This window comes from Motacilla alba, chromosome 4A, assembly GCF_015832195.1.
Source record: "Motacilla alba alba isolate MOTALB_02 chromosome 4A, Motacilla_alba_V1.0_pri, whole genome shotgun sequence".
Classification (NCBI taxonomy): domain Eukaryota; kingdom Metazoa; phylum Chordata; class Aves; order Passeriformes; family Motacillidae; genus Motacilla; species Motacilla alba.
The window spans coordinates 7,177,421-7,203,169 of record NC_052045.1 but is presented as its reverse complement, the minus strand read 5'-3'; the positions used below and the strand labels follow the sequence as shown (position 1 = coordinate 7,203,169).

Genomic DNA, 25,749 nt, shown 5'->3' with positions numbered 1-25,749 from the left:
CTGAGGCACTGCATCCAGCTTACTCTTCTCCCTGCCCAAAACTACTCAAGGCAGGGTGAAGGAGCGTGTCCTTACAAGTGGAAAACATCGCTCTGCTGCTTCCCAGATATTTGTATATTTATTCATACACTGCCCTTTAATATAGCTGTTTGCAGTTGGTCTTGTTTTTGTTTGGGTTTGTTTGTTTCTTTCTTGTTTTCTTTTTTCCCCTTCTGTGTAAAGTTGGTCTCAGAATTGCAGCAGGTTCCACAGTGCCTATTTCTGGATCCTGCAATAAGCAATTAATCTCTCTGGAAGTTAATTAACATGTCTCTTGTGTTCCAATTTATAGATTATATTATTGTTTTTATAAAGCCTGGGATATTTTTTTAAATTTTATTTTAAGTCGAAAACAGGAAATTGTGGCTGAATTCCACAAGCTTTGTTTCTTATTTGAGGAATTAAAAACATCTTTAGGTTTTGGGGTTTTTAAAAAAATTTTTGCTTGGGTCACAGCTGCCAGTTTGCATGCCTTTAGTGCTCTCACTGCTGTGGAAGTCATGGAAATGGTAGCTCTGCTTTGTGTCGTGGTTTTGCTTGTGCAAGCAGGAAAGCTTCAGTTCTGTTGAGCCCCTGCACAGCTGATAACACTGGAAAGGGGGGATGGATGTTCAGGGGGGTTTGGCCACACAGCCATAGTCCCAGTGCCTTGGGACAGTGCTGCTTGCCTTGAAATGTGCCACCAGCTGGGAGAACAGTGGCTTCCCATGGTAGTGCAGCTCTTGGCTGAGGAGACCTGTCTTACCGAGTGCCTCCACAAAACCATGGATGTCTTACATCCTTCTGAGTTGCTTTTGCAATTTTTAGGGGTATTTTTCCACAAAAAGGATGATCTCCAAAATCACCAGGGTCATCCACTGCCAGATCTGGGACTTGCCAGTGGATGACCAGTCTGCTGGCACAAACAGGTGAGCCTGGGTGCATCTCACAAGAGCCTACTGTGTGGCTCTGAAATGTGTTTTTGTGCATTGACACTGAAATCAGCTGTGTTTGAAAAGGAAAAAATTACTGGAAAAGTGGTTGCCAGTGGCATATTCCTTCTTTTTACTGCCTGCCCACATGTGGTGCCACCCAGCACTGGTGTGAGCATCCCTGGAGGTGCTTGGTGGAGGGTCTGGGGCATGACAGGGAGAGGGTCCAAACATAAAGGGAGAAAATGTTTAGAAGGAAAAATACTCCAATTTAAATTACATTTTTAGTTGTGATGGAATCAGTTTTGGTCAGAGGCTGCTTTTTTTTTTTTTTTTTTTGCAAATAGCTGAAAGATTTAGGGGAAAAATAAATACAAACAAGCAGGTTTTTTGGCTTTGTTTTCCCTTCTTAGTGGGGGATTTCAGGGAAAAAAAAAAAAAAGTCTCACAGCAAAAGTGACTGTTTCCCAGCCAGATCCCTTCTATTTGCTGTTCCTTGTGCCTGAGACTTCAGTAAGTCTGTGTATTTGCTGTTCCAAAAGGATTCTCTTCTCCGCCACCCCTTTTTCCCTCTTTAATTGCATGAAATTATACTTGGTGAGGTTTTTTGGATTACCCCAGTAAAATCTGCTGACCAATCTCTATTGAATTTTGAAGTCTGCTGGCTGTATGCATCTTCTTTTTCCTGTGACTTCTACCCTTAGGTAAAGTAAGAGTTACTGACTGCAAGTATTGGGCTTTTTACATGTTCTCTGGTAGCTGGTAGAGGGGCTCGGTCATCCTGGAGGTGGGTTGATCTATTATCTGTATCCAACCTCCTGACCAGAGAAGTGAGAAAAAAAAGAACAATAATTTTCAGCATACCTCGTCCCTCATATAACACCACTCACTCAGTGCGTGTAGGCAGACATGTTACGAGAACAATTTCATGCCTAAAGAATTTAGTGATAATAAAGAGAATTTGCATTTCCTAAGTTCTCACTCAAAGATACCATGGAGGGTTTTTTGGTTTTGTTTTTTTAATTAAGCAACAACTCTTGGTTTTCATTGAAGGTTTCTGTCTTAGCTAGAGCCAGGGAGAATCCTCTAGTTTAGCCAGAGTTATTTCCTTTTCAGATTTGCTTAAATAATAAGTTTAATTATGTAATATTTTAATATTCTTTTTTCCCCCTTGCCTTATTTGTATATTCAGGTCTTTGTGTGGTTTCTCTCTCTTTTGATGTTTGCAGAAATGTATTATCTTCATCTGTCTGGTTAGTGTTTGGTATGCCACTAATTGACTCAATATCCTGTTTGTTGGAATGAAATCAGGCTCTATCATGGCATATTTTTCCAGGGTGTAAAACCTTGCAGTATTCAGGCCACCCTGTCGGGTAGGAAATTGTTGGCTGTGCTGTGGAAATGAAGCAGTGATGGTATTTTTCCTCAGGTGAGCTGGGTTTTAGCTTCTAATGAACTCTTCAAACCTCACTGAAGGCAAGATCCTGCATCTTCCTTGCTTAGACATCACCTGCAAAGGGCAGAGTTCCCAGCCCAGATGTGCTGTAGAGAGTTTTTGGGTTTGGTCCCTGGGGTCTTCCACCTGAACCTCTCCCATTGTCCCAACCTCAATCTGAGAGCTGGACAGGAGGGGATCTCAGTTGACCAATGATGCTTCTCTAGCCTGCTGTGGAGACCAGAGACAGATCTTTGTCTTCTGTTTGGGGCTGAAGAGCTGGATTAGGAGTGTGGGAACGGCGCTCCTGGTCTATCCCTGCCCAGGAGGGATGTTCCAGAATCACTCTGGTTCACCTCAGCAGACAGCATTTACCCAGACTTGGTCCTTCAGGGACTGCCTCTGTCATCAGGTCCAGGATGAGCTTTGCAGCGGTTATTTGGACCTGGGTGGGTGGATGCAAGAGCCCTCTTTGTGTCCTAAGTTGCTCTTTCCAGTAGAAAATTAAGTTTCTTAATGTGCATTTGGCTTAATGTACACACATGGATATAAATCTCTCTTGTTCTCTGCACTCCCTGACCCTCTTGGCAGTAAATTTGGGAACCCAAAGCTGTCAACAAAGCAAAATGGAAAAATAGAAGCCAGACAGACCTCGGTTGTATACGGTATTTTAAGTAACTGTAGGTACGCGCTATGGAAATAATTAGGATTATTTGTTGTGTTGAAGGGAGGTATGTCACTGAGGTATTGTGTGCACTGCCATTCCTGTGCCTGCAAGATGGATTAGCAGCTGAGTTAACAGATGCAGTAAAGCTCCACTGAAAATAGTTCACTGTTGTAAGCGTAGGTGAAAGGGCTTTGGTTTGGGTATCAAAGAGTGTATTTTGACTGCTTGACAAGTTTGCAAAAAAAAAAAAAATCATTTCACTATTATAAGCTTTCTCCATGAGTCTGGGGAATTTTTTTGTGCCATTAGAGTAATCAGCAAAAAACTGAAATGCACATTGATTAATAACCTAAGTGGAAGTGCAGGGGAAACAAGTGGCTTTAACATTAATAAGGCAAATAAACCATTTATATAAAACGGTTGCTAATTGGGTGGGATGTTAAATATGCTGCATGCTGGCACACGGTGCTAAACTGTGGTACTTCCATAACCTTACCTGTCAGCTTTGGGAGCTGACTACATGGCAAAAACGTCTCCTTGCTTAAAAAATCCTTTGTGGTTGGGAAAAAAGGTTCAGGTGGGGATGAGAATCCATGATGGTTGAATCCAGGACCAAGATCTTCTGTGATTCTGAAAGGGCTGGAGCCCCATGCCTGGATGGAGAGTGGTGGTGGCTGTTGACCTTCATGGTGAGGACCTGAGTTAGGGAATATGGGGTGTGCTCACTCTTCTGGTGCTTTTTAGGTGTGAGATCCCAGCAGAGTTACTAATGTTCTGAGCAGGGAAGAAAGGAAAGCTGACTCTTGGTTGCACAAGCCTTTAGAACGGGAATGGGAAATAATCCACATTGGAAAATGGGGTATGTTATTTTGTGTCTGGTGACAGATGTAGGGAGGCTGCTGCACAGAGTGCTTCTCCTGGAAGTGTGTAGTTGAAGTAAGGGTTTGGGATGGTTTTAACACCATGCACTCAGGAGCACTGGGGGAAGTACACCCCTAGATGTGCCAGCCTGGTTTGCCCTGCTCTAATCAGAGCAGTTCTGCATCATTCGGAGGATGTGAGCATAGGATTCTAACTCTGCTGCCCTTCGTGGATGTGTCATCACTGTTAGCAGGACCTCAATGCTGTTTTACATCCCTTCCTTCCTGGCACGCGACCATCTCCGCAGGAGTATTCTCCCCAGTAAAATAAACACAAGGCCGACAGCAGCACAGCTTTAAAGCAAGCGGAGAACACTGACCACCCAGTGAAAAAGGAGAGCTCTGATAAGAGGCATCAACTAAAAATTCAAGTTTGCTGCTTCTGCCAGGAAGAAAGCATATCTTGAAGCAATGTGTGTGTGTGAGACAGCCAAGGAGGAGGTGGCAGGGCTGCTTTGGGGATGGCAGTGTACCCCAGAGACAGATATGTTTTCCTCCTTTTGGAGGGAAAACCTATTTTCTCCATTTGCAAGAGTATTGCTTGCTTGGTGCTTTTGGAGTCAGGACTTAGGACTTGTGGTAACTGGAAGTATAAACAAAAAGATGACAAGGTTTAAGGGTTCAGGTGTGGCGAAGTCCAGCTGTAATCTAACAGTTGGGAAATCAGGCACCTCCCCTGTCTCTGCACACCCCCAGTGTCACCAAAGACACCTCTGTACAGGACAGAAAACTGAGCTTTGGACTGCTTCAACCAGGAACAGCTTAAATCCCAGGCCCAAGGAAGAACGAGTTTGCTTGGGCTACTTGTCCAAGCACACCTGCTGAGAATCACAGGCCCCTGGTGCCCCCAGACCCTGTCCAGCAGACCCCACTCTGATCCCCTCCCTTGACGCAAGGCAAATAAACAGGGGTTTGCCCAGAGGGTACTGCAGCCTGGAAGGGCATCATCTCTCCATCCTCCAGCTGGGACACATGCAAACTTCACTTTCTTCCAGGCAGGGACAGATCTTCCCTAAAGCACAGAAATACAACGTGAATAACACTTTTTGGTCTGGCTGCCCTCTAGTACCACTTGATGATGGATGGTTGGCTCCAGACAGCATTTCACACACTGTGGCTTGCTAAGGACCAGGCCTGAGGGCTTTTGCTTCTTAAATCCCCTCTTATTCAAGCTCAGAGATACCCGTGGCCTTTCTGCAAGACCTGATAACCAGCCTGACCTACAAGGGGTGGAAGGGTCCACTAAACACCCCCAACAGCATTCGAAACAAACTGGTAGCACGCAGAGCCCTCCTGCCAGCCCCAGGGGGACACTCAGGGGACATCAGCTCCCTGCACAGAGCAGCAGCTGAGCAAAGCCAGCAAAAACAGCGAGGCCCGGTCAGAACCAGCCATTCGGAGGATGCTTCCCACCAACTGCAGAAATATTAGCTCCAACAGCCTTGAAGTCTTTAAGGGAGAACTCAACTTTTTTATTTCCATTTCCAATCCACTTATTTTCCAATTTCTCCACGCAGCAACTAAACCAACCAAAACCTACCTGAGCCCTCCTAACTCCCAGACTTCCCCCCCCCCCCCACAGAACAGAGTCGCTCCCCGCACGGCCACATCCTGCCGCCCCTCGTAGGACAATTAGCCTTAATCCTCGTTAGTTCTGTACGTTTCCTTTAAATCCTGTTACCGCATTCCTCCGTGCACTGGAGCGCGGCCCAGCCGGCCTCCTCCGGCCTCCTCCGCGGCGGTGCCGGTGACCCCGCGGTGCCTCCCGGCTCCTGACCCGCCGGAGCTGCGCGGCTCCCGAGGGCTGCTCCGCTCCCGCACTAATCTATCTTCGCTGATTAGTTCTTAATCAGGAAGGCAGACGTGAACAAAGGGTGCGGATGAAAAGAGAAGCGGGGAGGGAGGGGGTTTAAATAGGTGAAAAAACAAAGATTTTCTTCAAGGAAAGGTTCCCCTTTGCTGCTTTAGGAAGCAACTCTGAAAACCCGGTGCAAAAGCGGCGTTTGAAGTCTAGCTACTTTCATATTTATAACGTTTGAGTCACTCCAGAAAACCTACGCCAAAAGCAGACCGAGTTGGACTACTACAGTCATTTATTTTGGACGTTTATCCAAGCCTTGGTTAAAGATAAGCAATGTGCCTGGATGTGAAAGAACATCAGAGCCAGGCTACCAGAGCAGCGGGGAGCTTCCACCCCCTTTGATAGCACCAAGGCACGAGATGGTATCAGTACAACCCAAAATGTACTTATTCCTTCCTGGAGAGGCATGGGAAGGCCTGGGAAGTTCTTGTTTGTCCTTGGGAGGCATTCCTGCCATGCTAATGTTATGCAAAGATTCAGCTTAGAAATCTCAGGCACAATCAAGGCATTTAGACCTGACTCATTAGTGGCCAACAGTTAATAGGCTGGAGCTGTAATTCCTCTGTCTGGGGACTTGAGGGTGTTAAAGCCAAATCCATTATATACATACATACATACATACATATATATATATACACACACACACATATATATATACATTTATTTATTTATTTATTTTACAGCTGCACTGTTGATCTGTTACTGATGATAGGAAGCACCTCTCTGTCCGGAACACTCTGAAAAACAAAAGCAAACCCAGACTTTTCCAGGTCTCCACTGATTTCCAAAGCCAGTAAGTGCATCAGTCTTCCTAAACCTGGGGAAAAACCTGAGAAATCAGTGGCACATCTTACCACTAAGTACGAGCCCAATCAAATTCTCCATGAAGCAAACATTTAACAGAATGTAATTACCTCAAAAGCAGCACCTGAATGTCACAATTACAAATCACTTTTTGGAGCATGCAACCGTCTTTTCAATTCAAAGTTTAAGGCAACACTAACACACCAAAAACTAGGGTATTTCTTGTGAAAAACTGATCTGCAAACACATGGCCAACATATTGCCAAATTGGAGAGACACCTCAAAAGAGTGACAACGCGAACTTTCGGGACTTCAAATAAACAAATTTGAACTAATCAATCTGGAAAGTCTGTTTTTTATTTGTGGCTTTGGGTTTGCTGTTTCATGTTTCTTTCTTTGTCTTAGCTGTTTGTTTGCTTTCAATTACACAGGCCCCTCCTTATCCTAACCTCTGAATCTCCCTGTGCCGTGCCGGCCGGGAGGCAAGCAGCAAGGCACCGTGGAATATCAAATCCTGGAATATCAAATGTGAGCCAGAGGATGAGCCAGAAGAGGCTCCTTCTTCAAAGGCTGGTGGTTTTGCTCTCAAATTAGCTTTTTTTTTTGGCGCATCCCCTCCACACAAAGGTATGGCACCAGTAGTTTGGCGACTGCTCTTCGGCAGTGGGGACTATTTGCTGTTTCACAGGTCATCAGGAGGTAGCAAGCAAAGCTTACCAGATGTGGCTTTTATCACCTCAAGTGGAACTATTTTCTTTATGGGAACCCTGGTTTTTAAGGTTTTATCAGATCACTGCGATTAGAAAAGCCTCACTTACATGCTCAAAAGCTCCTATAAAACCTGTAGTTCAAGGTTTATTTGGTCTAGGTGGTTTTCAACTCGGAGGAATGACTTGCAGACACAAGTAATTTGTGTCCTATAAGCTCTGACTGACCAGTTGCAAAGTACGCTCAAACTGCGCCTGCCTCCTGAGCAAAATTCCATCAACTCACTGACCAAAAGATGTTCTCTTAAGAATATTTTTTAAAAAGAGGGAAAAGAAGGGGGAAAAAGGGCTTGCAGCAAAAAGGAAGTTTCAATTACTTTGTGAAATCAAGCAGAAAAATTAAGATCCAAGCAAACTTTATTAGCTCTGACAAGCAAATGCCGATGCCTTTGTTTCCTATGTGCGCAAAACTTTTACTAAGGAGGGGTGTGTGTGGTTTTGGGTTTGATTTTTCTTCTTTTTAAGCCACAGAAATATGCCTTTTTTTTTTTTTTTTTTTTTTTTTTTTTTTTTTTTTTTTTTTTTTACAACATGCTTTGCTACAACTGGGTTTCGTAACTATATTCGAACGAGGGAACTGGCACAGAGCTATCACAAAGCAGCTGATCCTTCTCTACGCATCCACCAACATTTCCATGTGTCAATAGTACTTCACAACCACATTTATCTGTGTAAAAACCCACATTAATAAGGCCTTCTCCTGCCTGCAGAGCATGCCGAGCAGAGTAACAGTGCAGATAATATAAGAACTTAGAGCAGGTTAAGAGACTCCAGAAAGAAAATACACAAAAGGCCAGATTTTTCGAATTAATTTTGCATCCACACATTTTTCAAGGCAGCTTGGCTCCTATCAAGTATTTTATATTCAGTTTGTAGTCTGCAGTCGGGGGGCGACTGGAGGGGTCTGTGGGAGCACAGCAGTAGTCTGAAGGTGCAATATGGGGAGCTGTGGAACCCTGAAAACCAAGTTTTAGGCTCACAAAGTAAGTTTGAGAGAGCTGTGCTGCCCACTGCCCCACTCAGGCCCTGCACTGCTCCTGCTGAACAAACCATCTCCTCTGCCAAAACCCCCCACTGGCTCCCAGGCCCCCGAGGCCGGGTGGGCTGCAAGTTGGTGGAGCAGTTATTTCCACCGCCTCAAGGACCAGAAAGTCTCATTTGCTTAGAAAATAAAACTCAGTCCAAGAGCAGATCCTGGGCAGACATAAATGAGACTTCAGTTCTAAGTGGAAAGTTTTCCACAAGACATTTTCATAGCAACACGGAGACTGTTTTGGCACCAGAGAGAAGGCAGAGCACTTGCGCTGCTCCACAATTCAGCTCCCTGGTTGTCTCCCCGGTTTAGCTCAGCACAGGATGACTTTCTCAGCCCAGACATGGGCAATGTCCCTTCCACAATGAGCAATTTGGGGCCAAATATTCCAGCTGAGCAGCTCCACTGCAGAGCAGCTTTCCAGAAGTCTGGAAGAACCACTGCCACCACCCCAGAAATGTGTCTCCAGAGCATCATAGCCACAACTCAATTTTGAGGAACCCTTGCTACATCTCAGTACACAGCTGCACACTATGAACACCCAGTAAAGCAGCAAGCTTCTGGAATGTTGCATTTTCCAGCCTTGCCCACAAAGCCACACAAAGGCCTTTCTTGCTTCATCAGTGACCCCAGGGATTGCTGTCAACCCCTTGATCCAGCCTGCCTTCCTGGGAAGAAAGGTGATGCTGCTCTGCCCCAGGTCTTCACTCTGCTGCTCATGGCTGTACGAACAGCTGGACCAGAAAGAGCCACCAATTAAAGGGGTTTCAGAAATAATTAGCTCACATCAATCTGATGCAAAGCAGGGTTGGGGAAACAAGCTCAGATGAAGGGCTGTAGGAGGGACAGCCAGCAGAACTTGATCTTGCAGCAGCTCTTGCACTGAAGATGCAGGACCAAGGCACAGATCTGTGCTTCCCAGCTCATCCCTTCCCTCAGTCAGAGCTCCCAGGGGCTAACTGGGACATGCAGTAGGCTCTCTGTGGTTATCAGGCTATCTTGGCTTGCCAGGCCATCAGAAGAAAGGCATGGGAAATTAATGAGCAATCTGTGAATCTGATATTGCATTGGAAAAAAAAAAAAATTAAAAATCCTACACTGTCCTAGAGCAGGACACCACAATTTAATAGGACTTTCCAATTTAAAGGTTAAAAAACTCACACCACGTGTTACTGCAAAAGGCAGGAAAGAACACGTAGCTCAAAGGGGATGCCAGGACTGAAAACGAGGAGGTGGGTCAGGTTTAAATCTAAACAGGCCCACCGCACATCCATCCTAGGGCCACTGTTTATAATCAGAGAAAGGCAACTTTATACACAAAGATCACACACTAGTGGTTCCTGGCTGTTCCCAGGGAAAAAAAGCTGCTTTTCAGCTGAACTTTCCGAGAACTGTTCATGTAAATAAGACAAACCTCCAGAAATGCACATGGTCAAGGCTGAAGCAACACATGGAGAAAGGCAAATAAGCAGCACAACAGGAGGCAGGGGACGTCCAGTGCAAAAAAACCAAGGTGCTACTTGCCCAGGACCTTTGAAACTCCCTAAAACTGGGCCACCATACAGAGGGAGGGTGTCAGTGAAAATCCTTCCTCCAGCTAGAGGCACAGCTCCAGATTCAACCCCCCTGAAAGAAAAAATAAAAGGGAGGGTGCCTGGAGAGGAAAAAGGCACCAACCCCAAGCACAGGCAGGACATTTGCCCAGAGATCCCAATAGTGGGGTCACTGCCTCCTCCCCAGGGAGCAGCAGCACTGGGACAGGAGCACAGCCTGTGCTCCAGTGATGTTCAGAGCCATCTCCTACATCTCCCACCTCCCTGCTTTATCTCCCCTTGGACAAAACACCTCAGAGCTAAGACCACAGCTGAGTTTGTAAATAAGATTTTCTAACCTGCAAAACGTGCTTTTAGGCCCTTGACTGCTACTCCCACCATGTGTTACTTTTCCAACAGCCAGGTATCCGTTGCAGAAGCCACCCAGCTCACACAAGCACTGCACTGTGTTCTGCTAGCACAACACGACCTACGTCCAAAAACCCATCCCGCTGCTGAAACAGACTCCCAATGTATTCCCGGGTCTGGAGCCACCGGCCTGCCAGTGTTTGTGGAAAAGGCGAGGCTCAGTCGTTTAACCTACCCTGGACGAGGCGAGAAGGGGGGAGGAAGAGAGGGGAGAAAGGATTAAGATAAGGATATCACAAAATTAAGAATTCCTCCTTCTCCCCCTCTCCAGAATGCCCTATCTTGCCCGCTCTCCTTGGCGCAGCTGTGAACACCAGCCTTATCTGCCGCCAGCTTCACACGGGCACTCCTCCTCCTCACCACAGCACAGATAAATCCCAACATCTCTGCAACAATTCCAAAGCCAGTTTCTGTGCTGCCACCTTTGTCTGAGCAGATCCCCCCAGGAGGGACAGCAGCATCTCAGATGACAACAGGAGAATGCAGGAGGCCACTTCAGCCTTTGAAAATTAAAGCTTTTTGAGTTCCCTACCCTCCTCCCAAACACATTTCACAGTGTGAGCATGTGCCTTCTCACTGCTGCTCCACATGGGAACACGGCACAGGGTCACACTTTCTTATGTATTTTAGAAGAATCAAGTTTGAGAGACACCACAGCCCTGGTGTTGCACACTGTCCACCTGCAGACCCCAACTTTGATCCCCTCTCTCGAACAGCAGCTGGGCTTGTGCAAACAGCTTTGGTGGGATGGGAAAACAACACACTGGGCTGACAGCACCCCACTGCACCAGGGGACAATTGCACTGAGGTTTTGCTGGCAGGCAGGGAAGGGTTTTTTTTTGTCTCCTTAAGCACAGCCTTGAGCAACCTGGGGGGAGCAGGGAGTGCAAACAGGACCTTTGCCATCCACCTCCCGTTGACATCCACCAGCAGGAAGGTAAACAGCCCTGGCACTGGGAGCCCCAGGGAGGGGATGGCTGATTAGGGGATGGATTTACCAGTTGTGTTAGTCTTTCTGAAGCAGGAAGAGGAGCTCCCCTCCCTCCCCACTGCCACTGCTGTGTCCTGGCTCCCTCCATCAGCAGAAATACTCTATGAAATAAAGTTTGCAGCTAAAAAAGGCCTGGAGGAGCGATGGGCAGCCCCTGCAATGGGGAGGCACTGAGCAACCCACCAGCTACATGGGGAGATCCTGGCAGGCTGAGACAAGGCTTTGGCAAGAGGGCTGCCCTCTGTGGCAAATCCACGTGGGCTGGGTGTCTCCAGTGGATGACACTGTGCTGTGACCAGAGCAGCATCCTGCTGCGGGGATGGACCTGTCCTGGGGATGCACCCAGACAAAACAGGCCAAGCAGCAGCCAGACAAGGGCCTGCAGCAAAGCTCTGATGGCCGTGCTGGTTCAAAGCCATGTGCCTGGGGCTCAGCCAAGGAGATAAATGCAGGGAGCAGAAAGGACACAGAGGGCAGAAAACCAGGAGCCAGAAACTATCCCATGAGAGACCAAGTGCTGGCCACCACCCCGTCAGTGTTTCTGTCCAAAAGCCAAGACTTACTTTTCTTTCTAAATACTACCCCCCCTGCTTAAAATAGAAAATAAAAACCAATAAAAATAAAGTTCCCTGTCCTTACATCACCAAAGCAGGAGGCAGGAATGGTAGAAGTGTAGCAGTGTAGCCCTCCAGCCTGGACACCCTTGGACAAAAGTCCAAGTTAACACTTAAGCCTTGAAGCTTCACTTGAGCCCCCAGTAAGATTTCCAAGACTGCCACAGGCTTAGGGACAGCTCCCCTCCTGCTCTTGTGCTATTTTCAAACAATGACATTTCTTCCAAAACAAAGTGTTTTGCAATCCTTGAGCAATTCTTTCCTTTTCCAATAAAAAGTGAAATTCTCTTCATTCTCAGCCAGTTGAGACTTTCAACCACAGGCACAACCACCAGCTCCAAATCCATCCACGCTGCAGATGGCCACGTCAGAGCCCTCAGCCCGGGCTCCTGCACTGCACTGGCTCCAGGCAGGTCTTGCTGCACCACTGCTCACAGAAGACTGGGAAAGGTTAAATTTTAACTTGGAACTCCTTCCCTAAACTGCCTGACTTGTCTTCTGAACCTCCCTCCTGTAATTGAGGGATTTCACTTAATCTATTTAACTTCCAAGTGTGCTCCTTCTGCCATAACTTGTTTCCCCAAAAAGAAATTGCTTAATGTCTTGCAGTATTAATATATATATATAACTGAAAATCCATGGAGCTGAATATGACCTATTTCTCATAGCAATATAAGTATTTCCAGGTCCTAGCAAAGGCACAGTAAAAGTAGCTCTACAGCAAAATGAAACTGAAGCCAATAAAGAGATTTGCTTTGAAAGAAATTAATATGAATCAAATCCAAGGCAGCAGATTTCATGGCACAATTTGCCTATGTTAACTGCCCAGTAGTCTCCCAAACTGCCAGTCCAAAGGCAACACACAGTAAAATTTACATTCTGTGGTCACTCAGACAGACATCTGGTGCAAAGGCTTGCACTTTAAAATAAAAACCCATTGAAAGCACTTCTTAAAGAGCTTTGCAGTTTAAAAGCAACACCTAGGAACTATGTGGGACTGAGCAATTTAATCCCAAAAGAAACATGGGCAGTGCCAGTGCTCATCCCTGGATCCAGCTGGGAGAACGCAAGGGGTTAAACATGTGGTGGGCTCTTGCAGCAGGAGCATGAAGGGCCTATTTAAAAAGAAGAACCAGAAATAAGGAATTTTGCCAGTTTTTACCCCTGATAAATCCGCATTCCAGTCTGTCAGCTATCTTGTTATCCCCAGAGCTGCTGAAGTGTCTTTGGCTGTAACTATGCATGACTCCAGCTTTGAGTAATGGAAATAAAGTATGTGCATTGCGACTGCAGCGTTCCTTTCCCAACCCCAGAAAAAGAAAGGCAGAGCAGGAGGAGATACTAGAGAAGCTCAGGAATTCTGTACAGAGAAGTTGGAAAGCTGTTCACACCCTACATCAGCTGCCCACTGCACCAAACCCTCCTGGGAAGAGATGCCTACAGCTTGTAGAGGAGATGCCAAGTTTTAGCCTAACACAGCAGCTCTTACTGTCTGCAATAACAAACAAATAAATACTCTTGCAGATTCACAAGTCCAGTTTAGCTGGCAAGTCATAGTCAGCAAACATTTGGAAGCAGTATTGTAAAATTAAACAAAGCTATCATTTACAGGAAACCCTGCCTCGAGTACAAATTATAGAGTTGTTAAGTTTATCTGGGAATGCCTTGCCCCTGAGTGCTGTATAATTATTCCTAAATCTTTCAGGAAAGAATGCAAATATTTTCAAGCCGTAATTCATTGACAAGGAGGAAGTCTCATTTAACCTTTTGTGCATATTTTGATACCTAGAAATTAACCCCTACTTTCCACAACTATTTTCATGGATCCTACTGAGCCAGTTGAGCAGCAAGTGGACCCACAGCCCTTGTTTTGGCAAGGCTGGACAGGAGCACCAGGCTCACCTGGCACCCTTGCCCGCTCCCAGCCTCAACAGCAGCTTCAGGGCTGGTTTGGAGCAGCACCGTGCCAGCCAGGCTGCTCCCCTCACAGAACTTTCCCCATAAGGAAGACTGCTGAAAAGACTGGCTGTTCTCACAGGAGTTACAGCAAGAAGAGGTATAAAGGAGCCTTTAGTAATGCAGAGGGCTGAGTTATGTGGAGTTTTCACTAGCGAGGCGCCTGCACCAGGATCCCCTTGGTGGGCTGGATTCAATAGGGCTGAACAGCCCTGAGCCCCATCTCTTCCAGCCTCCTCTACCTACCAAGCCACAGCTCCTCAACCAGCCCCAATTAACTCATGTTGATTAGCAGAAGCCACACGGTCAAAAGCAGTCACACCTTTCCCAGCCCCCCATAAAGGTGTTTTGTTTTGCAAAGGCGAAGAAGGTCAACTCATCCTCTGCTCAGGACCCTCCAGCAGACCAGACCTTAATCTACCAGTGGCAACAAATTGAGGCTTATTTCTAAAGAAACAGTCACTTGCAGCCAAAGGGGAGAGGGCATGCATCCCCCAGGATATTTGCAAAGCCACACACAGACCCCACACTCCCCTTGGCACCCCTGGGTGAGCACCCACCGCTCCATGGGGACCCATTCTGCTCCAGCCCAGTGCTGTGCCAGGGTCAGCCTCATCCTCCAGCTCTGAGACCCTCATAGACCCACTACTACGCTACAAAGGAAAAAACCCACCCAACCAAACAACAGCCAGCCTTACCTTTTCAAAGGCAGCACTCACGCTATTGCGTTTTCCTTTTAAGTGACATTATTAATTCAGAAGAGCTCAGCAGTGGGTGTTATCCCTCGGTGCTCGGGCAGCTCCTGGGCACAGCAGCTGGGTGCTGCAGGAGGCAGGCACCTGCAGCCTGGGAGCATCGCCACCCTTCACAGTGACTCAGACATGGAATGCAAACAAGGTTGGGCTGCAGCAGCAACAGACCAACAACATCCATGATGCACATCCACTGTCACAGATGAGCGCTTCTGATATGGTGGAACTGGGAGACAAAAGGACCCGGCTTCTTCCTCTGAGTGGAAGCAGGTCACTGTATTCCCTCCCTCGCAAGCAGGTAAGCCCAACAGTTTTCAGTACGAAGATGAGAGAACCTCACACAAAATGGATGTAAACCCAACTCCACTAAGATGCCAGGATGCTCCAAACCACTGTGATGATGCTCCAAACCACCACCTGGGTCCCAGCAGTACAAAACCTCTTCACCTCCTCTCCTTTCCAGTGAGCAGTTGAGAGCTTTCTTCCATGCCTGGAGCCGGGGAAGGGAGGCCAGGCAGGCACAGAGCCCTTGCACTCCCTCCTCATCCCACTGCCATGCTCGGGGAGCAGGGAGGCAGGAGCATGTAAAACCAAACCAGCGAGCATTGCACTGGAAGAAAGCAATCTCATTATGAGAGCTAATGAAAGCGAACCACAATTATTATGTAAACAGCACTGAATCATTAGCAGACGCTATTAAAGCCATTTTTCCCCCCACCGAGAAGAAAAGCATATTGCCCTATGGCACCCTCAGTTCTGTCTCTAAACTGAGCCAAAACTCAGGAGGAAGCCTGTTTGTTTTCCTCCCATCCAAACTAAACCAGCAGCACCGCTCTGACCCCTGATCTGCGTGCCGGGTGTTTGCCAGCTGCTCCCAGGGCCTCTGCCCAGGCAAAGGGGCACGGGCACTACTGCCTCACTGCCCTGGCTCACCAGGCATCCTGCGCTCCCCCAGGACTGCTGGCCACCACACTTTAGAAACCCTAAGGTTGGCAGGTACACAAAAAAAGAAATCCAGCCCACGCTGTTCAGAGCTAAGGCAAAGCCTGCCTGGGTGCCCATACATAGCTGGCAAGGGATTGATTTTCCATCAGGCTTGTAATTGTGCCCGTTTCTTTGATCACATAAATGCTCTGTCCCTCCCATGGGAATGGGCCAAGGAAAGTCAAGGATGGTGCAGGAGGTTATTTATCCCCGTTACTGCATGGCTCTCCCTATCACTAATTTCTTTCCAATAGCAGCACTCACCACAACTGGGTGAAGCTGCTTGCTCTTTAATCTTCCATGGGGCAAAGTTACCTTTAAAACAAACAAACAAGCCAGCTCCCTTACACAGAGGATACTGCCAGCCAGTTGGCTATAAAGACACTCAAACAAGATCCTCATGTTTGTAGGAGAAGCAAAAAACTGCATTTCAGCCCAGTAAAAATCCTGTCTCCATCTTTATGTTCCAAGAATGCTGAATCAAAACAGGCTCAACTCTTTAAAAAGAGAAGAGTACAAAGAAGCAAAAAGTTTGTATTAAAACCCATGTAATCTTTTTTAAACACCATTATTAGAACCTGTAGTACCAGCCAAGAGTGATTTATCACCCCCTGTCATCACAGCCTGCAACACAGAGCTTTTTATACCAAACTGTCAATGCTACAAAGCTAAAGCCCCAGCTCATAATTTCTTAAAGCTGGCCCTCTGCTGCCAGCAAATCCTCTAAACCCTGGGATTTGGGGGTCCAGAGCACTGCTGCTCCTCCATCAGTGCCACGCAGAGCGATGTGACCCAAGGCAGAGCATCCAGCACAGGTTCTGCACTGTGCTTCCGAGCAGGAGGATGTTTTAAGTCAGTGTAGGTAAACAAATTACCCAGGGTTATTTCAGCTTCTTTCAAAAAGAAAGTCAACGGGCCATAAAGGCTTTAACTGCATTTTCCGATGCAAGAAGGGACCTACCTTGAGGTGCCTGGTTTTCACAAGGCAAGCGGTCAGAGCTCTCTGAAAACCAGACACCCTGACATTTGGGGTTTTCCTGTGAAGTTGTTACTCTAACACACCCCAAATCACCAGTAATTTCTAGAATAGCAATACAAACCACAAGAGGTTAAACTGACTGCACATTACTTAAACTAACCTAAGGGTGACCCCTGGAAAGCAACAGCTATTGGATGTTGTGGTTCTGTAGAAACTCAATTACCAAAGCCAATTTCCTATGAGCATTTTTAAAAAAGGAAAAAGAAGAGGGAAAAAAAGGCAGCAACAATGCTGACAATGTGTAAGGGCCACATATTTTCACCTCCTGAAAGCTGCAGCCTCGCCTGTATAAGAACTGCTCCTATTCCCACAAAAATGTTCAAACATATTTTAAACATTTCATCATTGTTTGCTCCCATCTGAATTTGCTTAAAATCCAGACAATTCTCAGCTTCTAAATTGGAAACATTAAGAGAAATACTCCCTCAAAATCCTTTGCTCAGGGTAGTCCCTCTCCGCTATCCACGTACCTTTCCAACACCAAAGCTTGCAGAGAGAGAAGTGCCTCACAGGGAACTCCCACAAATCCAAGGCCATCAGCCACTGGCTGTGTAAGCCACAGAAAATATGAGTAGAAAGACAGGAAACTAACAGATTTTATTTCTCTGCTTAGAAGATGGACAACAAAAAAAGTATTTCTAAGAATGTTTTCTGGGAGGTGGGGAATCTGGCAATGCTTTACATTGGGAAAGAGGTTACTATAGTTATAATTTCACATTAAAATCAACACTGAGTAGCCCTTAATTAAGATTAATCCCACCAGCTGGTATCCCCACACATACTTCTTAGGCACCATCTCCATCCTTTCAAGCACTTTGCCAGTGAGGTGATGCACTGCTGCCCTTGAGGAACATCACCCCATCCCACCTCCCTCCTCTCCCAGGACCCACAGAGACATGAGAGATGACAGACTGCAAGGCACAAACTAGCAGGGAAGATGATTGTGCCAACCATGGCCATTTTCAAACAGAAAACACCAGCCTAAGAAAACTACCACAGCTACATCCTCACGGGGCAAAGCCTGCCAACAGCCCACACAGCTGCCACCAGCTCTGCACACATAAAGCCTCCAACACTTTCTCACCAGGTTCCCTCTTCCCAACATGCTATTTTTATCTGAGCACCTTTCCCGGACCAGAAAGATGTAAACAAGAAGAAAATTCTCTGGCACAAACATGGTGCTTCGGCCACAACCTCTGCACACTGCACGGGCAAAGAAAAATACAAAAATCTCTCCTAGAAAAGCAAAGTAGTTTCACGAAACACTTCTTCAACAAACCAGGAAGCAGGTAAGACGGGCTACGACAAAGTAGTAATCTCTTTTAATTAAAAAATTTGGCAATTAAAAGAAAAGAATGCACACAGCAGCTTTCTTCCTGAGATGCACAAAGCCCAGTGAAGAGCACAAACTACCTTTCAGGGCACCAGAGGGGTTTGCCATGGGGCATCTTGGAGCACACAAGGTAATTTAGGGAACAAGAGGGAAACTTACTGGATCCTCACATTGCTTAGCAATGGGAGAAGGAAGTTATCTTCATAATCTCAAAAGAAAGAGAAAGCAGGAGGAATGTGAGGAATGCAAGGAGGTTATTGCCCGGGAGACTGGGACTGGCAGCTCACTCTCAGCCTGGCCGCCGGCGAGGAGACACATCCTGACCTCTCTGGCTAACAAGAATGTCCATCCCCCCACCAAAAAAAAAAAAAAAAAAAAAGGCAGAACAAAAGCAAGTGCTAAAGAATTTTGCAGCAGACTGAATAATCCTGATGCTCTATCCTGGTGCTGTCCACACCTGCAGGAGATGTCAAGGACTGTGCCTGTGCAACTCAACACACCTGCACATCCACAGAAGTCCCTGGTGAGCCCATGGGAATGGCTGTCTGTGAAGGGGACAGGAGATGAGAACCACATCTGACACCTCTTGAGAAGCACTGGCAGTCCTTCCCCATCCATCCTTCCCCATGTTGGCAACCCATTGCACAGAACCGACAGTGGGGTCTGCACAAGCCACCATCCAACACCAAGAGCAGGCTAAAACAACACAGACCTCACCACAGACATCACCACCTCGAGGAACTGGGACCTTTCCAGCCTGCTGACAGAGGTCCCAGCCCTATTGGGCTGATGCTGCCTGCACCTCCAAGACAGAAAATGTTCATCTGAAACCTTCTCCCATCAGAGCCATCTCACACACACAGCATTGATGCTTCAGCCTGAACTTCCTTAGCTCCACAGGTACCAAGGAGATACCATGGTAGAGGGGAGATGCAGAGACCCAAGCCCGCGCCTTGCTGTCGTGTTGGCCATGCTCTGCTGCTGTTTCAGTATGAATAAAAAGCCTGTTGACATACGAAAGCCACAGAAAATCTCCCTGAAACTACAAAACAGTACTGAAAACATTGTGCAGCGCAGGCCTTCTGCACAATGTACACACGCCTATTCAGCCTCTTAAAAAACAGCTACATGTCTAAGGAAACATCTGATAATTAAGGCAATTTTAACAATAGATAATAATTTGACTATGAATTGTATGGAATGTAATGACTGCTTATTCTGGCAGAAAAAACAGAACTTTCTATGAAGTGTCTGCCAAGGAAAACGATACTCCCACTCAGCCCGGACCACTGCAAGCAGTCGCTGCTAACCACATGCTTCACGCTGCCGGCTGCTAGGACACGGAGAGAGAGAGCGAGCCGCGTCCCGGCGAGCGGCGGCCGGAGCCGTGCCTCAGCCAAACCCCGCTCCCTGCACATTCACCGAGGGGAAGCAAGCGGCCGGAGCCGTGCCTCAGCCAAACCCCGCTCCCTGCACATTCACTGAGGGAAAGCAAGCGGCCGGAGCCGTGCCTCAGCCAAGCCCCGCTCTCTACACATTCGCCGAGGGAAAGCAAGCGGCCGGAGCCGTGCCTCAGCCAAACCCCGCTCCCTGCACATTCACCGAGGGGAAGCAAGCGGCCGGAGCCGTGCCTCAGCCAGCCCCGCTCTCTGCACATTCACCGAGGGGAAGCAAGCGGCCGGAGCCGTGCCTCAGCCGGGAGCCGCCGCCAGCCCCTGCCAGCGCCGCCGAGCCGCACAGCCGCCAGCGCTCTTCGGTGGCCTGCGGGCAACTCGCACGCTGCCAGCTCCCCCCTCCCGCTGTTTCCAGTTGCTAAATGACATTAGAAGCAGCTAAAAATACTTCAAGCGATTCTCTCATTTAGTTTTCCGCCAACTTGTGTTGGCGGCGGGGGTCACTTCCCCACCCGCGGGTGGCCGGGTGATCAGTCCATGAACGCGTGCCAGGCAGGAGAAAAGCCCCCGCCCGCCAAGGACCACTGCCGTCACTGGACAGCAGTCACGGCAAGTAGGTACAGCTGGTGGCCAGGTCACTCCACACCTTCAAACAGACCTCAAGGATGATCAGGTGTTATCTGGTACTTCTCATAACACAGCAAGTCCAGAGCTGCCTCCTGCAAACCGACTGCAGCAGGCTCGGCAGTGCCAGACAGCACCAGAAACACTGGCCTGGAGGGGATCCAGAAACCCTTTCTCAGCTGGAAGAGGCCACATGGAAGAGAATCATGAGAAAAACTAAAGAAGCATTTGCTGAACTTGACATGTAAAACAATGGGCTGGTTTTGGCTGGAGTAGAGTTAATTTTCTTCACAGTGGTTAGTATGGGACTGTGTTCTGGATCTGTGCTGAGCATAGGGCTGATAATACAGAAAAGTTTTTGTTATTGCTGAGCAGGGCTTACACACAGCCAAAGTCTTTTCTGCTTCTTGTACTGATATGCTGGCGAGGAAGTTGGAGGAAGAGACACAGCTGGGACAGGTGACCCCAACTGACCGAAGAGAGATTCCAGACCATATGACATCATGGTCAATATATAAAGTGGGGCGAAGAAGGAGAAAGGGGAGGACATTTGGAGTGATGGTGTTTGTCTTCCCAGGTCACTGTTACATGTGATGGGGCCCTGCTTTCCTGGCATGGCTGAACACCTGCCTGCCCAAGGGAACACTGAATTCCTCACTTTGCTTGCATGCTCAGCTTTTGCTTTCCCTGTTGAACTGGATTCTTATCAACCCACAAGTTTCCCACCTTTTACCCTTTTGGTCCTCTCCCTAATCCTTTCTGTAGGGAAGTGAATGAGTGACTGTGTGAGGCTTGGTTGCTGGCTGGAGTTAAACCCCAACAAACAGCAATGCAAACAAAGCAGCCTTCCTGACTGACCAAGGACAGGACACGAGGACAGAGCACCTACTGACAGCCATAAATAATAAATACACTGGGGACAAGTGAGCGGCAGGACATCAGGGCACACCCACCCACAGTTACTTTGGGCAAAGTCCCAGAAGTCCAAAAATCAAGGGTCAACCGATTTCCTCCGCCATGGAGAAAGAACTGCTCTCACAAATAAATGCAGCTATTCAATTAATTTGGTTTAAACAGAGATTAATTACACTGAACACTTCACTAAGGCACGCTGCTCCAGGTTTGCTCTGTGCTCTCCACCACTGCCAGGAGAGCAGTCCCAGTGAGAGCAGGGATGACACTGCTGAAGGAATTTTGCCAGTTAACTGGCTGCATTTTCCACCAACAGGCAAGATGGTTTTGGGTTTTTTTCTCCTTTTCAATCCAGGAAAAGAAACATCTAGTTCTTCCAATTAGCAGGAAAAGGGAAGGAATTTCCGTCTGTTTAACACCTGAGGGCAAGAGGCAGCCTTTTGAAAGACAGGTTGGTTGGGGGTTTTTTGTTTTTCAAATCACAACCACCTACTGTGGGTCTCCAGATGCCACCGACCAGCTCACTTTGCATTTCATTCTGCAGCCCCACCAGACCAACCAGGGTAAGTAGCCCCTTCAGATGGTCACTCCGGGGAGTTGTGCCCTGTCAGGACAGCTCTAAGCAGCCCCTTCAGATGGTCACTCCGGGGAGTTGTGCCCTGTCAGGACAGCTTGGAGACACATGGAATCCATGAGGAACACCACATTCTGGGTAGAGTTTGAACAAAGTCAGTGGCTCCCAGAACTTCCCAAGATGTGACCCGTCCTTGGAAAACTGTCAAAGCCATCTTAAAAGCAGTCAGAGGCTGGTGCTCTGCCCACACCACCTATTATCTACATGCTATCCAGAGTCAGGTTTCACAAACCAGCTATGTAGACATCAGGTCTACCAAAGCACTGACCTCTCCAGCAACAGCAAGATTGCATCTCACCGCTGCCAGGAGCTTTGCCACACACACATCACAGGGCTAGAGGGGCAGCAGCCACTGAGGAACACTCAGGTACGGAGCAGCACCAAAGGGCCACGGATTATGAAAAGCTTCCACACAGATTTATAGCTGTAGTCTGTGTTTATAACTCTAACACCAAAGAGACATAAAAGGAAACAAGTTCTCTATGTCCCACACCACAAATAACCCATTTTACACCTCTTATCAAGCAAGCAGTGAGTTGACCAGCTGTGCACTTCTTTCAGAAATGCCTAGGTACTTCAGCAAGATATAGCCTGCTATTTATGCATACTCTAATTAGGTCCTAAACCTCATCTAAATAAATATTAAAGTGAACTCATGGGTAATTATGGTGAAGGAGCAGCCTTTTAATGCCACTGAAATAGCATGATACAGATAAAACACCTGCTGGAATGGGCATTTCCTTGAAAGAAAAAAGTTTGCTTATCTGCTGCTCCAGAAAAAAATGTGGCCAAAAAATCCATGTGAGATGCTATAAAACCCCAAATGACTCCCATGTCCTTCCAGTGAGGATGAGTTTCACTTGCTGTCACACAGCCCAGTGCAGGGACACGTTTGCCTGCACCACACAGCTGCTTCACTTTACAATCCAAGGCCAACATTCCGTAGGATCAGTAATCCCCAACAGCAAAGAAATCACTACACTTACAGAAACAAATTTGCCACAGCTTTTAGGACACTTTTTCACAAAGATGCTAGGAAGTTTCTGTCTGCACTGTGATCTAAAGCAGCTTGCTAAGACAATGTGAGAATAAAGCATAATCTATCAAATCACTACAAAAATCTAACAAAGAAGTTGATGCACTTCAGACATGAACAACCATGTGTCCACACATCATTCCATCAGCGTTCACGTGTCCGCACGAGATTCCATTCAGGCCACTGAAGCCTTCCCAAGCTGTTGTCCACCAGTTTAGTGAGCAGAGGTGCCACCAAGCAGAAATCACCAGTTTCCACCATCACCCCAGTGGGATACTTGCCCAAGCACATGGCTCATTCCCTCACACACATTTATCTTGTTCCCACCGATAGCCAGGCGCCCAGGTAACGGCCTGTCCAAACCACTTACTCCCCTGATGGAAAACACACCACTTATCACCTGAAACACCATCTGAAATCAAAGCTTTGGCAAGTGACTCTTTTCTGGAGACACAATACACACCACAGACCTCTTGCCCTGGTGCCAGACCTCAGCCTCCAGCTTTATCACCTGGCCCATGGGACTCCAGTGCCCTGTGCTGATCCCACAGGTGAAGATCTCCACTCTGAGAAAGTTCAACACCAGCAGTGGGGCTGGTGGTTACATCTGCCTACACCAGCTGAGCAGCAGGAGGGGAGATGCAGAGCCTCTAAACACAACCCACACCAAAACCACATGAATTCACAGGGGGAACGTGAAACTGCAGCAGGTGTAGCACCCCACTCCAGGTTTAATTTTAAATTCAGTCACACTTGAGGTACACCACACTTGAAAGCTGTACACAGCACGCCTCCTTTAAAGACTTCCACCACGCTCTCTGAAATACCCTGCACAGCAGGATTACATTTAAAACACAACTTTGCAAGACCTGTTGCTTTCCAAGCAAGGCCAGACAGAGACTCCCTGCACCCCTGGAACAGCAACATAACCCAGGCAATACTTTCAGCATGTCACTGCAGAAAGCCCTTCTTTTGTCAAATAATCTTACCTTGCTCATCACTTTTCTCAAACAGACAACAGCTTTAGAGCTTCAAATGGAAGCCCTGTCAGCATGATCTACTCCTGACATTCTCCAAAGCTCACCAAGTCATCTTAAACAATAATACAAAAAATAAGGACTAGGTCAAACCTTCTCAATACTGGACTGAAGGGGAAGTCTGCTCACGTTCTGATCCTACACTGATGAGGGCTGGACTCAAATGCAAGACTATTTATTAGAGACCATTTTACAAAGCAGGCAGAGTGAAGGGGCGAGAGTATTTTAACTGCAACCAGTCAGACGTTTCTCATTAAAATATTTCTTGGAGAAGTAAACGGGCCTGCAATTTTATTCAAACAGATGTAGGCTAAATGCATATCATTAGTCTGACAATACAAAAGCACAAGCGACTGAAATGATTTTAATTTTGTCAGTGAAAAGGATAATGTATGCATATCTGGAGGGCACACCAATGGTAAAGATTACCCCCAGCTTCTATCTGAGCCGTCTAAAGGTATTTACTTGGGGTCTGTCTGTGTTGTGACAGTGTCCCAGACCGAAATGAATGCCTCCAACACTCCACATTTTTGAGCCATTCAGTCATGCATTTTTGTTATTGTTGAAAGTAGTGCGAAATTGCAGTGCATGAGCTGGAGTCCTTGGTGGTCTCCGAGGATTCCAGCTAAAAAGGCACTTCCTTTGTTCCGCGGAGAATGCGGTCCAGTAGGTCATTCAGAAGGGGAAATAAAAGCAGCGGCCCTGGGAGGGAGATGAAGGATGAAACAAAAAGAATAAAATGTTTTGGGTGTGAGCACATTAGCTACCATTTCCTACTGCTGCCGGCTGCGAGCACTCCTGTCCCCGGGATGCGCAAGTACCTCGGGACGAAGGTTGAGGGAAGGAAGAAAGAAAAAGGAAGGGAAGGAAAAAAAAAAAAAGAAAAAAGAAAAAAAAAAAAAGAGGAGCCATGTCTCAGTTCCTCCGCTAGCAGCCGCCGGGCACCGGGGCGGGACGGGCCGCCCGCTCCCCGCCAGGGCGAGCGGCGACCCAAGGGCAGGAGCGCCCGCGCCGCCGCCGCCGAGCCGGGAGCGGGGCCGGCAACAGGCGCGGTCCCGCCCGGCACGGCCCGGCACGGGGGGCGGGCAGCCGCGCCGGGACCCTCCGCGCGGGACGGGCGCCGAGCTCCGCGGAGCCGAGCCGAACCGCGCCGAGCCGGGCAGCGCGCCCCGAGCCCGGCTCCGCGCCCCGCGGCGGGGGGAGCCGGGCGCGCACCCCGCGCTCCGCGGGGCCGGGCCGAGCGCGCACAAAGGCGGCAGCGACGATCGCGACTCACCGCTGATCTCGTGGCTGGGCGCCTCGCTCTGGCTGAAGCCCTTGGCGGCGTAGAGCCTCCGCACTTCGGAGCAACTTTTGGCGCGGGGCTCGGCGGCCAGCAGCAGCGGCAGGCTGAGGGCGGCCAGCGCGCACAGGAGGGGCGGCAGGCAGCCGCGCCGCCGCGGCATGGTGCGGGCGGGCAGGGGCCGCCGCGGCCGGGCGAGCGCGCCCCGAGGCTGGAGCCGGCGCTCCGCCGAGCCTGCCCCGCCGCGCCCCGCTGCAGCCGCGCCCGCTGCCCTGCGCCCCGCTCCGCTGCGGCTCCGCTCCGCTGGCCCGGCGTGCGGCGGCGCTCCGCGAACTTGGCCCGGCAGGAAGCACATGGGGTGGTGGTGGAGGAGGAGGAGGAGGTGGAGGGAGGCGGGGAGGGCGGCAGCCAAGCAGGATCGCGCAGGGCCGGGACAAGCCTCTGCAGCCCCCGGGAAAATCAGGAGCTGGGATCCGCCCGCCCAGCGAGGCGGAGCGGAGCCCGGGGCTGCCCGGCCGGCCGGCCCCGCGCGGGCGCTCCCTCCCGCGGAGAGCCCCGGCTCTGCCCCGCACGGGCACCCCCGCCCGGAGCCGGGCTGGCAGCGCTCGGCCCGAGGAGTTCCCACCTGGCACCCACGCTCCCGCCCAGGCCAGCTCCGAAAGTGCCTCGCGAGGGAAAGAGATTCCCCGGAAGGGCTGGAACGGCCGGCTTTGCCGTGCCTCCTGAACCGGAGCTGTAGATGGTTCAGCTCTGCCCCAGGTTT

General features: G+C 48.6%; 1 protein-coding gene across 1 annotated transcript in view; it reads right to left on the bottom strand.

Annotated features, from left to right (window-relative positions):
• The window catches only part of GPC4 (glypican 4), a 66,487-nt gene extending 41,131 nt beyond the window's left edge, over window positions 1–25,356 (bottom strand). Inside the window, exon 1 of the mRNA XM_038164683.1 lies at window positions 24,981–25,356. Coding sequence (XP_038020611.1) covers window positions 24,981–25,341 — 361 coding nt within the window. The 5' untranslated portion in view covers window positions 25,342–25,356. The remainder of the gene's footprint in view (window positions 1–24,980) is intronic.
• Between the last annotated feature and the right edge of the window lie 393 nt (window positions 25,357–25,749).